The sequence below is a fragment of the Mustelus asterias genome, chromosome 3 (assembly GCF_964213995.1).
Source record: "Mustelus asterias chromosome 3, sMusAst1.hap1.1, whole genome shotgun sequence".
NCBI classification, from domain to species: Eukaryota; Metazoa; Chordata; class Chondrichthyes; order Carcharhiniformes; family Triakidae; genus Mustelus; species Mustelus asterias.
In genome coordinates, this window is record NC_135803.1 from 11,172,179 (window position 1) to 11,185,661 (window position 13,483).

General features: G+C 47.1%; 1 protein-coding gene across 3 annotated transcripts in view; it reads right to left on the reverse strand.

Annotated features, from left to right (window-relative positions):
• The window catches only part of LOC144486746 (rho guanine nucleotide exchange factor 26-like), a 204,128-nt gene that overhangs the window by 36,793 nt on the left and 153,852 nt on the right, over positions 1-13,483 (reverse strand). For all 3 annotated transcript variants that reach the window (XM_078204785.1, XM_078204795.1, XM_078204777.1), the window contains one exon: positions 8,804-8,958. In XM_078204785.1, the coding sequence (XP_078060911.1) occupies positions 8,804-8,958 (155 nt within the window). The remainder of the gene's footprint in view (positions 1-8,803; positions 8,959-13,483) is intronic.

The window sequence follows — 13,483 nt, forward strand, 5'->3', positions numbered from 1 at the left end:
TGTCTCATCTATGTTCCCGAAGAAAGACACGCACCAACATCGTTTAGGAGACAATTGTGCACAGCAAGATCCCACAAATAGCAGTGAGATAAATTACCTGATATCCTGTTTTAGTAAAGTTGGTTGAATGAGAAACAACAGACAATGGGGAGAACTCCCTTGCTTGTCTTTGTGAATAATGCCATGGGATCTTTTGCATCTGCTGTTTGGAGAGGGGCGGGGTGCAGGGAAGGGCGGAGAGCTTTGCTCAACTTCTCATCTGAAAAACAGCACCTCTGACAGCGCAGCACACCCTCAGAGCTAGATTTTGTGGTCAAGTTTCCAGATTGAGATGCACAATCTTCTGACCTAGAGATGATTGCACAGCCAAAGGGGAACATTTTTAGACGGTCCTAGTTTGGCTTAGCTCGCTACTCTTTAATCACTGAGTTAGAAGTTAAACCCAGGATGAGAGTACACACCCTTGACTGACTTTTCAGTGCAGCCCTCAGGCTTTGTCTGGATGTTCAGTGGAGACATTAATTTGATTCGATTTGATTTATTGTCACATGTATTTGTATACAGTGAATAGTATTGTTTTTTGCGCGCTATACAGACAAAGTATAGAGGAGGAAAGGAGAGAATGCAGAATGTAGTGTTACAGTCATAGCTAGGGTGTAGAGAAAGATAACTTAGTGCAAGGTAAGTCCATTCAAAAGTCTGATGGCAGCAGGGAAGAAGCTGTTCTTGAGTCGGTTGGTACGTGACCTCAGACTTTTGTATCTTTTTCCCGACGGAAGGTGGAAGAGAGGATGTCCGGGATACGTGGCATCCTTGATTATGCTGCTGCTTTTCGCAGGCAGCGGGAAGTGTAGACAGAGTCAATGGATGGGCCAAGGTCATTAAGCCGAGGCTCTGTCACAGCTTTCTCACAGGTAGACCTAAAGGATAGGCGTGACACCACATGAAGAGAAGGAAACTCTGGCATGTTGGCTAACATTCCTACCACAACCGGCACTGCCAAAAAAAGAACATCTGTTTCTCCAGAAAAGGCTTATTATATAATCAGAAACTCTTCCTGTTTAAAAGTTTCTCTCAAGTTTAACGATTTCTTCGAGGATTATGGCGCAGTGCCACTCTTTAAAGAGGAGACATGGAGTCCAAGTTGACATTGGTTATAACTGCCCATAACCTTTAAGCAGAAACATGCTATCCAGCTAAGCCATGAGGCCTTATTAAGCACCTCAGCCCAACGCAATAAGAAACAGATGCAAAAACATTCAAACTAATTAAAGGCAACTAATGAGAGTAAAATAATGAATGGAAGTTCTTCACCACTGAGCTAGCTCCTTGCAAGAAGACACAGAGGACTGATGAATGGTTATGTCACATTCCAAACTCTCGCTGAACTTCATTCCGAGACCGAGGTCACAAATGTATAAGAATGCTGGCTTGCCCGCTTCCAATGGGAAATACATGGGAAATGTTCAAGACCTCCTTTACAGAAAGAGACTATATCTAACATTTAACACACACTGAAGTCCCGATACATTGTTTTGCACAGTGGCATGATGGCGATTTATTCACCACACGGTAAAGCCAAGTACGCCACTCTAGTGAGACCAGAATGCACAGGGACAGCAGAAGCTTCCTCTCATTCTACCTTCCTTCTCCATTCCATTGGTGGTCTGTATATCCCTGGTTCCTCATCGCTGCACATTGACTTTTGAAGCCGACCCATTCCATCATGTGACTGAATCACATCCTAGACAGACCATCAGTCATAGAGTCATAGAGGTTTGCAGCATGGGAACAGGCCCTTCGGCCCAACTTATCCATGCTGCCCTTTCTTTTAACCATTAAGCTAGTCCCAATTGTCCACGTTTGGCCCATATCCCTCTATACCCATCTTACCCATGTAACTGTCTAAATGCTTTTTAAAAGACAACATTGTACCCGCCTCTACTACTGCCTCTGGCAGCTCGTTCCAGACACTCACCACTCTCTGTGTGAAAAAATTGCTCCTCTGGGCCCTTTTGTATCTCTCCCCTTAAACCTTTGCCCTCTAGTTTTAGACTCCCCTACTTTTGGGAAAAGATATTGACTATCTTATCCATGCCCCTCATTATTTTATAGACCTCTATAAGATTACCCCTCAGCCTCCTACGCTCCAGGGAAAAAAGTCCCAGTCAATCCAGCCTCTCCTTATAACTCAAACCATCAAGTCCCAGTAGCATCCTAGTCAATCTTTTCAGTCTGCAGTGATATCAGCTGTCACGGTTTTTATCCCTCAACTCTTTCAGCAACTATTCGACCAAGAAAATAGTTGTTCTGTTGGGTGACTCAAATCCATAGGGGATGTCATCTGAAGAATCAGATCATTTGGAAGGGGAATCAGGAAGCACCATTTTCACAGCAAGAGCGGTAAATATCTGGAACACTCAGTCCTTAAATTATCTGTGGAAGCGGGAGGACAATTGGAAGTTTTGAGATTGATATTGGTACATTTGTGTTTGGTCAAGGGATATGGAGTGAGAGTGGCTAAGTGGAGTTAAGGTAGAGATCAGCCACGATCCAACTGCAAGGGGTTATTGAGAGGGTCAGTGGCTTTCTGCTGATGATAATACCCTGGAATTTCCCATCTACCACCATTGCTAAAATACTGAGCAGGTCATAGGCTAGGAATCCTGAGGTGAGTAACTCACCTCCTGACCCCACAAAGCCCATCCACCATCTACAAGTCAGGAGTGTGAAGGAATACTCTCCGCTTGCCTGGATGCCATGATGTGAAGTTGCCGGTGAGTGTTCGCTTCCTGTCAGGGAACACTGCAGCAGTCAAGGGCATTCAGCCTCTGATCTTCGGGTAAGCGGTCTTCACGACACACGACAACGCAGAATCGCTGACCAGAAACTGATAGCCAAGTTCTGCACACATGAGGATGGCCTCAACTGGGATCTTGGCTTCATGTCACACTATCGACATAAGAACATAAGAACATAAGAAATAGGAGCAGGAGTAGGCCATCTGGCCCTTCGAGCCTGCCCCGCCATTCAACAAGATCATGGCTGATCTGAAGCGAATCAGTTCCACTTACCCGCTTGCTCCCTATAACCCCTAATTCCCTTATCGATCAGAAAACTATCTACCTGTGATTTAAACATATTCAACGAGGAAGCCTCCACCACTTCAATGGGCAGAGAATTCCAGAGATTCACTACCCTCTGAGAGAAGAAGTTCCCCCTCAACTCTGTTCTGAACCGGCCCCCCCTTATTTTGAGGCTGTGCCCTCTAGTTCTGGTTTCCCTTCTAAGTGGAAAGAATCTCTCCACCTCTACCCTATCCAGCCCCTTCATTATCTTATATGTCTCTATAAGATCACCCCTCATCCTTCTAAACGCCAACGAGTACAGACCCAATCTGTTTAATCTCTCCTCATAAGCTACACCCCTCATCTCCGGTATCAACCTGGTGAACCTTCTCTGCACTCCCTCCAAGGCCAATATATCCTTTCGCAAATAAGGGGACCAAAACTGCACACAGTACTCCAGTTGCGGCCTCACCAGTGCCCTGTACAGTTGCAGCAAGACCTCCCTGCTTTTATATTCTATCCCCCTCGCGATAAAGGCCAACATTCCATTCGCCTTCTTGATCACCTGCTGCACCTGCAGACTGAGTTTTTGCGATTCGTGCACAAGGACCCCCAGGTCCCTCTGCACAGTCGCACGATGTAATTTTTCTCCATTTAAATAATATTCCAATTTACTATTATTTCTTCCAAAGTGGATAACCTCACATTTGCTAACGTTATATTCCATCTGCCAGATCCTCGCCCACTCGCTCAGCCTATCCAAATCTCTCTGCAGACTTTCCGCGTCCTCCACGCAATTCGCTTTCCCACTCACCTTCGTGTCATCAGCAAACTTGAATACCCTACATTCAGTCCCCTCCTCCAGATCATCTATGTAAATGGTAAACAATTGAGGCCCCAGCACCGATCCCTGCGGCACGCCACTGGTCACCAACTGCCAACCAGAAAAGCACCCATTTATCCCAACTCTCTGCTTCCTGTTAGATAGCCTGTAACCTGTAACCCCCATGACTTGCCTGGGCTTGCAAAATCTCACTAACTGTCCTGGCTTGAGACAATTTACACCTCTTTAACCTGTGCATAACCCTCTCTCCACTTGCATTGTCTGTACCTGTAAAGACTTGATTACCTGTTAAGACTCGCATTCCAACCAGTATCTTGTAATTGAGTTTGTGTCTGTATATGCCCTGTTTGTGAAACAAATCCTGCACTCACCTGATGAAGGAGCAGCGCTCCGAAAGCTCATGCTACCAAATAAACCTGTTGGACTTTAGCCTGATGTTGCGAGACCACTTACGTTGCCTGGATGAGTATGGCTCCAACAATTCTCAAGAAGTTCAATACCATCCAGGACAAAGCAGCCAGAATCACACAATACCACAGTGCAGAAGAAGCCCTTCAGCCCATCGAGACTGCACCAATGCATAGCCAGCTTGATTGCGATCCATTACACAAATTTTCACTCTCTCAACCACCGACGCACAGCGGCAGCAATGTCTATCATCCACAAGATGCACTGCAGGAACTGACCAAGGTCCGTTAGGCAGCACCTTCCAAACCCACGACCACTACCATCTAAAAAGACAAGTGCAGCAGATACATGGGAACACCACCAACTGGAGATTCTCCTCCAAGTCACTCACCATCCTGACTTGGAAATATATCAACCGTTCCTTCACTGTCACTTTGTCAAAATCCTGGATCTCCCTCCCTAACAGCACTATGGGTCTACCTACACTACAGGGATTGCAGCAGTCCAAGAAGGCAGCTCACCCCCACCTTCTGAAGGGCAACAAGAGATGAGCAATAAATGCTGGACTGCAGTGGCAACAAGCAGAAGGCTTGCTGTAGTGTAATAGCTATGAATAGCTATAGAATAGCTATGGTAATGAATGAAGTAGACTTTGATCTAACATAGTAATCAGTAGTCATGTGCTGGACATTTGTGGGAGAGGATGGAACAGTATGTACTCATGAGAGTCACACCTACTCTGTAACCTATCATATATAGTAAATAAAGTAGTATAATAAAGCTGTGTGACGGAACGACCTGATTCAGGCTACAATCTCTCGAGATGAGATAGGCCATGCTACCAACATGTGAGATAGTTCAATATCACCTTCTGAAGGCAACTACAGATGGGTCATCATTACAGCCTCATCAGTGTCACAACGACAACATTTCTGAGTAAATATAGAAACCTGACAGTATAGGAGGCTATTCAGCCCATCGAGCCTGCACCGACAACAATCCCACCCAGTTCCTATACACGTAACCCCACGCATTTACCCTGCTTATCCCCCTGACACTAAGGGGCAATTGATCATATTCAATCCACCCGCACATCTCCGGATTGTGTGAGGAAACCAGAGCACCCGGAGGAAACTTCAGACAGATGGATAAATTTTTGAATAGTAAAGGAATTAAGGGTTATGGTGAGTGGGCGGGTAAGTGGAGCTGAGTCCATGAACAGATCAGCCATGATCTTATTGAATGGCGGAGCAGGCTCGAGGGGCCAGATGGCCTACTCCTGCTCCTAGTTCTTTTGTTCTTGAACCCACAAGGGAGAATGTGCAAACTTACACAAACAGTGACCCAAGCTGGGAATCGAACCCGGGTCCCTGGCACTGTGAGGCAGCAGTGCTAACCACTGTGCCCCCGTGCCGTAGTGAGTAGCCAGCTATTACGAAACCCACTTCTCAGCAACCCAAGGCTGCACTTATGTTTGTTACAGTGTGGGAAGCAACAGTATACAGCAACGAGTGACAATCAGGACACATACATCTGTCAACTTGCGAAACATCTGCTTCTGATCTATGCTGGATGTTTACAGCGTTTTCCTGAAAGCAGGCCAGCAAGTTTTGAGCAGTAACAGCTCTTCCCCCTCAGTGTGTTTGGCTATTTAAAGCTAAAGTGACAAAGGCCCTCCCACCTCCCAGCAGCATTCTCCCTTCTCTCAGACAGAGATGAAGACTTCCAGAAACTATGTCAGCTAGTAAACAATTCCCAATAACTTCCTCAAATGATAGGAGGGCCATGTGCTAAATCCAGGGTGGATGGTTCTTATCCTGCAAGTAGCAGCAATTGAGAAATATTTCTGGGAAATCCGAACTCCAATGATTCTGCTGTGTGGAGATAACAAACACTATCCTGTTTAACCCTTTGTTCTGTGTGATGATGAATAGTGCAATTGTGTGAAAGGATTGGTTTCAGCATTCCTCGATAGCTCAGGAAGTGAACAGCTGGGCGGTCCATTAGGTACAACCTTCCCAGAGAGGGAGACAATGTTGTCGTGGTATAACGTCACTGGACTAGTGAGGCCCCAGGCTAATGCTCTGGGGACACGGGTTCAAATTCCAACCCGGCAGCTGGTGGAATTTAAAATTCATAGAATCGTAGAATCCCTACAGTGCAGAAGGAGGCCATTCAGCCCATCGAGTCTGCACTGACCACAATCCAACCCTTCAATTCAATTAATAAAATCTGGAGTTGAAAGCCAGTCTCAGTAATGGTGAACACGTCAATTGTCGTAAAAATGTAAAAAGCCCACCTGGTTCACTAATGTCCTTTAGGGAAGGAAATCTGGCATCCTTACCTGGTCTGCCCTACATGTGACTCCAGAGCCACAGCAATGTGGTTGACTCATAACTACCTCTCTGACGTAGCTGAGCAAATCACTCAGAGAATCATAAAATCCCTACAGTGCAGAAGGAGGCCATTCAGCCCATTGAGCCTGCACTGACAACAGTCCCACCCAGAACCCATCCCTGTAACCCCAAGCATTTACCCTGCTCGTTCCCCTGAAACTAAGGGGCAATTTAGCATGGCCAATCAACCTAACCCACACATCTTTGGAGTGTGAAAGTCCCCTAGTCGCCACACTCCGGCGCCTGTTTGGGTACACTGAGGAAGAATTTAGCATGGCCAATGCACCTAATCAGCATGTCCTTCGGACTGTGGGAGGAAACTAGAGCACCCGGAGGAAACCCGTGCAGACACGGGGAGAATGTGCAAACTCCACACAGTGACCCAAGGCTAGAATTGAACCCGGGGTCCCTGACACTGTGAGGCAGCAGTGCTAACCACTGTGCCACCGTGCTGCCCTGTTAAGGGGCAATTAGGAATAGGCATTAAATGCTGGCCCAGTCAGCAATACCCACACCTTGTGAAAGAATAAAGAAAAAAAATTTCTACTTGTCCAATTTTTGCCTCCTGTGCATCCCTAATTTTAATCACTCACCATTTACAGTCAGGCCTGCAGCTGCCTAGGCCCTAAGCTCTGAGACTCCTTTCTGAAGTTTCCTCCTTCCTTTGGGTCATTTGGTCACATGCCCCAAGAGCTCTTTAAGTGGCTGGGTGTCACAGTTTGTCTGGTAATGCTCCTGTGAAGACCCATGTGATGATTTACTCTACTAAAGGCACTATATAAATGCAACTGTTATGTTGTGGTACATCTCACATCTAATCTCCTTGAACCTCTGCAGCCATGTGGCGATAATGACTTCACGACAGAGGACATGTGTCCAGGTGTGTAACTCAGAGGGTAGCCCCGGAGGCGCTAATGTTGCCCCGATGCTGTTCTCTTGGGACTGTGCCTGGAACTGGACACAGCGCAAGAGGCCTTGATGACACTTTGGGCGGGATTTCTCTACCTTCGCGCGAGTGAGGCCGGAAATTTCCGCCCGAGGTCCACGGACATTCCCATTGTCCGCCCCTCACCCGCTCCAATTCTGTGGCAGGCGGGGTGGTAGAATTCCGGCATTTGTGTTTGAATAGCCTGATCACACTCACTGTGAAAGGTGCTGGAACAGAACTAAATCCAAGTGAGCCACCCGAGAGGTAGAGAAAGGCCCAGAAGCAGGGATGGTGATTGGAGGACAAAAGATGTGGAAGAGTGATCGAAGGCAAGAGAGGGGGAATGTGAGGAGGGCGGGAAGGTGAGATTTGATTTGATTTATTATTGTCACATGTATTAGTATACAGAGAAAAGTATTGTTTCTTGTGCGCTATACAGACAAAGCATACCGTTCATAGAGAAGGAAAGGAGAGAGTGCAGAATGTAGTGTTACAGTCATAGCTAGGGTGCAGAGAAAGATCAACTTAATGCGAGGTAGGTTCATTCAAAAGTCTGATGGCAGCAGGGAAGAAGCTGAGAGGAGAGAGAGTGGGAAGGGGAGAGGGGAAAGGTGAGAGGGGGAAGGTGAGAGGGGGACGGTGAGAGAGTGGGAAGGGAAGGAGGGAAGGTGATAGGGAGAGGGGGAAGGTGAGAGGGAAGGGAAGGGGGGGAAGGTGAGAGGGAAGGGAAGAGGGGGAAGGTGAGAGGGTGAAGGTGAGAGAGTGGGAAGGGAAGGGGGGGGAAGATGAGAGAGGGAAGGTGAGAGGGGGAAGGTGAGAGAGTGGGAAGGGAAGGGGAGAAGGTGAGGGGGGAAGGTGAGAGGGGGAAGGTGGGGGGGGGGAAAGTGAGAGGGGGAAGGTGAGAGAGTGGGAAGGGAAGGGGGGAAGGTGAGGGGGGAAGGTGAGAGGGGGGAAGGTGGGGGGGAAAGTGAGAGGGGGAAGGTGAGAGAGTGGGAAGGGAAGGGGGGGAAGGTGAAGATGGGAAGGTGAGAGGGGGAGGTGAGGAGGAGGTGGAGGTAGGCGGGGGGGGGGGGGTAATGTGAGGGGGTGAAGGCAAAAATGGGGAAAATGCATAAGAGAAAGGGGAGAAGGGCGGGTGGGGTAGGAAATGCTAACTCACCTTTTTTTCTTGGTGACAATAAGGACATCATTGAACAGGAAGAAATACACTTGTTGCTTTGACATGCGTTTGGAAAATATCCCAGTGTCCTCGACAAACCCCATCAGCTCACCTCGCTTGGATAACCATCGAGAGGAAGACACCAGGGGAAATGGCTGGGAAGAGAAAATACCAGACTGTCAGATCGGAGAGGGTGAAAGGACAGGTCACGGCAGCCAGGGACTGATCCCAACCTGGTCTAAAAACAGAATGTATCGCTAAAATGGCCTCGGTCTGAATGTTCACTCAACCGGATGATAGGGTTCAACAGTGTCTCTTGTCAACTTAATTCACTGGGAGGTCCCTGTGATTCCACTCCAGAAAAAACTCATGATCTGTTCCAAGCAACAATCTTCAGGAGAGTTTATTCTTTTAGGTTTGAAATAATTGCCTCTGGCTGGGAACACTCACAAGTTTTCACATAAATCACACTACCATCTAGAAGGACAAGATCAGTAGATACCTGAGAACACCACCACCTGAAGGTTCCCTCCCAAGCCACTCACTATCCTGACTTGGAAATATATCGCCGTTCCTTCACTGTGGCTGGGTCAAAATCCTGAAACTCCCTCCCTAACAGCACCGTGGGTGTACCTACTCCACAGGGGCTGCAGCGGTTCAAGAGGGCAGCTCATCGCCACCTTCTCAAGTGTGATGGCCTAGTGGTATTATTGCCAGAATATTAATCAGGAATCTCAGCGAATGTTCTGGAGACTCAAGTTCAAATCCGGTCACAGCAGATGGTGGAATTTGAATTCAAATAAAAAAATATCTGGAATTAAGAATCTACTGATGATCATGAAACCATTGCCGATTGTCGGAAAAACCCACTTGGTTCACTAATGTCCTTTAGGGAAGGAAATCTGCCGTCCTCACCCAGTCTGGCCTACATGTGACTCCAGAGCTACGGCAATGTGGTTGACTCTCAACTGCCCTCCAAGGACAACCAGAGATGGGCAGTAAATGCTGGCCAGCCAGCGATGCCCATGTCCCACAAATGAATGTAAAAAAAATTAGGGATGGGCAATAAATGCTAGTGCTGCACACATCCCATGAATGAATAAAATAGAAACCTCCAGCAGTTTGCCACATAACAGGGATATTGCTACAAGAAGTCAGGAGTGTGATGGAGTACTCCCCACTTGCCTGGATCGATGCAGCTCCAAAAAGACTCAAGAAGCTTGACACCATCCAGGACAAAGCAGCCCGCTTGATTGGCACCACATCTACAAACATTCACTCCCTCCACCACCGACGCCCAGTAGCAGCAGTGTGTACTATCTACAAGATGCACTGCAGCAGTTCACCAAAGATCCTTAGACAGCACCTTCCAAACCCACGATCACTTCCATCTGGAAGGACAAGGGCAGCAGATACATGGGAACACCACCACCTGCAAGTTCCCCTCCAAGACACTCACCATCCTGACTTGGAAATATATCGCCATTCCTTCGCAGTCGCTGGGTTCAAATCCTGGAATTCCCTCCCTAATGGCATTGTGGGTCAACCCACAGAACATGGACTGCAGCGATTCAAGAAGGCAGCTCACCACCACCTTCTCAAGGGCAACTAGGGATGGGCAATGAATGCTGGCCAGCCAGCGACACCCATGTCCCACGAATGAATAAAAAAAATCAAACAGTTTCCTCATGCATCAATCCAATTAAACTCAGCAGGAATTTGCAGAGCTTTTCATTAACAATGGACAGAGACAAAGCAGTGTATAATAGATTCTTTCAACGTGCCTGCTGAGATGCAAAAAAAACACTCTGCGTGTATCTGTCTCATAATTAATTAACTTTTTATAAAAATTCATTCTTGGGACATGTAGATGTCACTGGCAAGGCCAGCTGTTACTACCCAGCTCGAGCTGCTCTTGAGAAGGTCGCACTGAGTTACCTACTTTGAACCAGAGTCATCTGTTTGATAAAGGGTAACTCCCACAGTGCTGTTTGGGAGGGAGTTACAGGATTTTGACCAGCGACAGTGAAGGAAGGGTGACTGGAATTTTCCAGCTGTTCAGAGTGGCGGGATCTTCCGGCCCCGTCGTGGGTTTCCCGGCAGCGAGGACTGGAGTCAATGGGGCTGCCTCACTCAGTGAGATATACACCGCAGGGAGCCCAGAAAATAGCCCCCCCCCATGATGTATTGCCAAGTCAGGAGATGAGTGGCTGGAGGGGAACTGGCAAGTGGGGGTGTTTCCATGTGTCTTCTGCCCTTGTCCTCTTCACTGGTCAATGAGTTTGCGAGGTGGAAGTCTTACTTTTACAATTGATTAAAAACTGCTTTGTGTTAACGTTACAACAAAACGTTGCTATTTGCACTATCATGACCTTCGAAAATTTGAATTTCAAAGCCCACAGTGACCTTAGTCTATCCAGACTCAACCACAGCGTCAGGGAAATGTTAACAAAGATCAAAGAACAATACAGCACAGGAACAGGCCCTTTGGCCCTCCAAGCCCGTGCCACTCCCTGGTCCAAACTAGACCATTCTTTTGTATCCCTCCATTCCCACTCCGTTCATGTGGCTATCTAGATAAGTCTTAAACGTTCCCAGTGTGTCCGCCTCCACCACCTTGCCCGGCAGCGCATTCCAGGCCCCCACCACCCTCTGTGTAAAATACGTCCTTCTGATATCCGTGTTAAACTTCCCCACCCTCACCTTGAACCTATGACCCCTCGTGAACGTCACCACCGATCTGGGAAAAAGCTTCCCACCGTTCACCCGATCTATGCCTTTCATAATTTTATACACCTCTATTAGGTCACCCCTCATCCTCCGTCTTTCCAGTGAGAACAACCCCAGTTTACCCAATCTCTCCTCATAACTAAGCCCTTCCATACCAGGCAACATCCTGGTAAACCTCCTCTGCACTCTCTCTAAAGCCTCCACGTCCTTCTGGTAGTGTGGCGACCAGAACTGGGCGCAGTATTCCAAATGCGGCCGAACCAACGTTCTATACAACCGCAACATCAGACCCCAACTTTTATACTCTATGCCCCGTCCTATAAAGGCAAGCATGCCATATGCCTTCTTCACTACCTTCTCCACCTGTGCCGTCACCTTCAAGGATCTGTGGACTTGCACACCCAGGTCCCTCTGCGTATCTACACCCTTTATGGTTCTGCTATTTATCGTATAGCTCCCCTCTACGTTAGTTCTACCAAAATGCATCACTTCGCATTTATCTGGATTGAACTCCATCTGCCATTTCTTTGCCCAGATTTCCAGCTTATCTATATCCTTCTGTAGCCTCTGACAATTCTCATGAAAACATTCACTGGTGATGTCCAGCGGGTGGTATTGGAACGATCGATATATTAACTTGTCTGACTTTTCTTTCCAACCACTTCAGATAAATTGTATTTGTAATTAATGAGACCTCAGACAGCTGAGAAGTTAAATCTGGATCGCACATTGACTCAAAAGCAAGATTGAAAGACACAGATAGGGACATGTTTATGACTGACGCATAGAAACTCTTCTTTGCTTGAATAGTACGCAGCATGTGGATTCTTTTGGAGAAAAGGTTAATGAAGACAAGAACCCTGATAAGGTGGAGGGGGGCAGGAGGGTCATTTTGGAAGCATGAGCTTGGATGGGCTAATTAGATTTTCTTAGCCTAAACCCACAGATAAAAGGACAAGGGCAGCAGGTGCAACAGAAACAGCATCTCCAAGATAATACCCCCATCCCCACTCCCCCCTCAAAGTCAATGGCACGGTGGCACAGTGGTTAGCAGTGTTGCCTCACAGTGCCAGGGACCTGGGTTCGATTCCTAGCCTGGGTCACTATCTGTGTGGAGTTTGCATGTTCTACCCGTGTCTGCGTGGGTTTCCATCGGGTCCTCCGGTTTCCTCCCACAGTCTGAAAGGGGTGCTGGTGAGGTGCATTGGCCATGCTAAATTCTCCCTCAGTGTACCCGAACAGGCGCCGGAGTGTGACAACTAGGGGATTTTCACAGTAACTTCATTGCAGTGTTAATGTAAGCCTACTTGTGACTAATAAATTAACTTAACTTTTAAATGCCATCCCAACTTGTAAATTACATTACCATCCCATCATGAGCCAAAAATTCTGGAATTTTCTAACAGCACTGTGGGAACAGTTTTCACCATCTCAAGGGGAATCAGCGATTGGTAATAAGATCATACCCCCAGAATTAATGAAAAAATATGCATCTCATGATTTTGTAACTCAAACTAGCCACTCTCCATCCCAAAACCTCACTAACTGCTGGTGCTGTACAATAAGGTTGGAGCCGTCACATGAAGCTGTAGGGAAAATTAGCAACATTTTTCATACATACAGTGCCATTTGCATAGTAAATCATCACTAAGTGCTTCACTGGTGTATTGTCAAAGTGAAATTGATACTAAGCTACACAAGGAGATGTTAGGACAGGTGAGTAAAAGGGGGAGGTCAAGGAAGTATATTTCATGGAGCGACTTTATTATTCTATTTTTTATTCATTTGTGGGACATGGCAGTCTGGCCAGCATTTATTGCCCATCCCTAGTTGAGTGTCAACCACATTACTGTGTCTCTGGTATCACATGTAGGTCAGACCAGGTAAAGATGGTAGATTTCCTTCCCCAAAGGATATTAGTGAACCAGATGGGTTTTTCCAACAATTGAC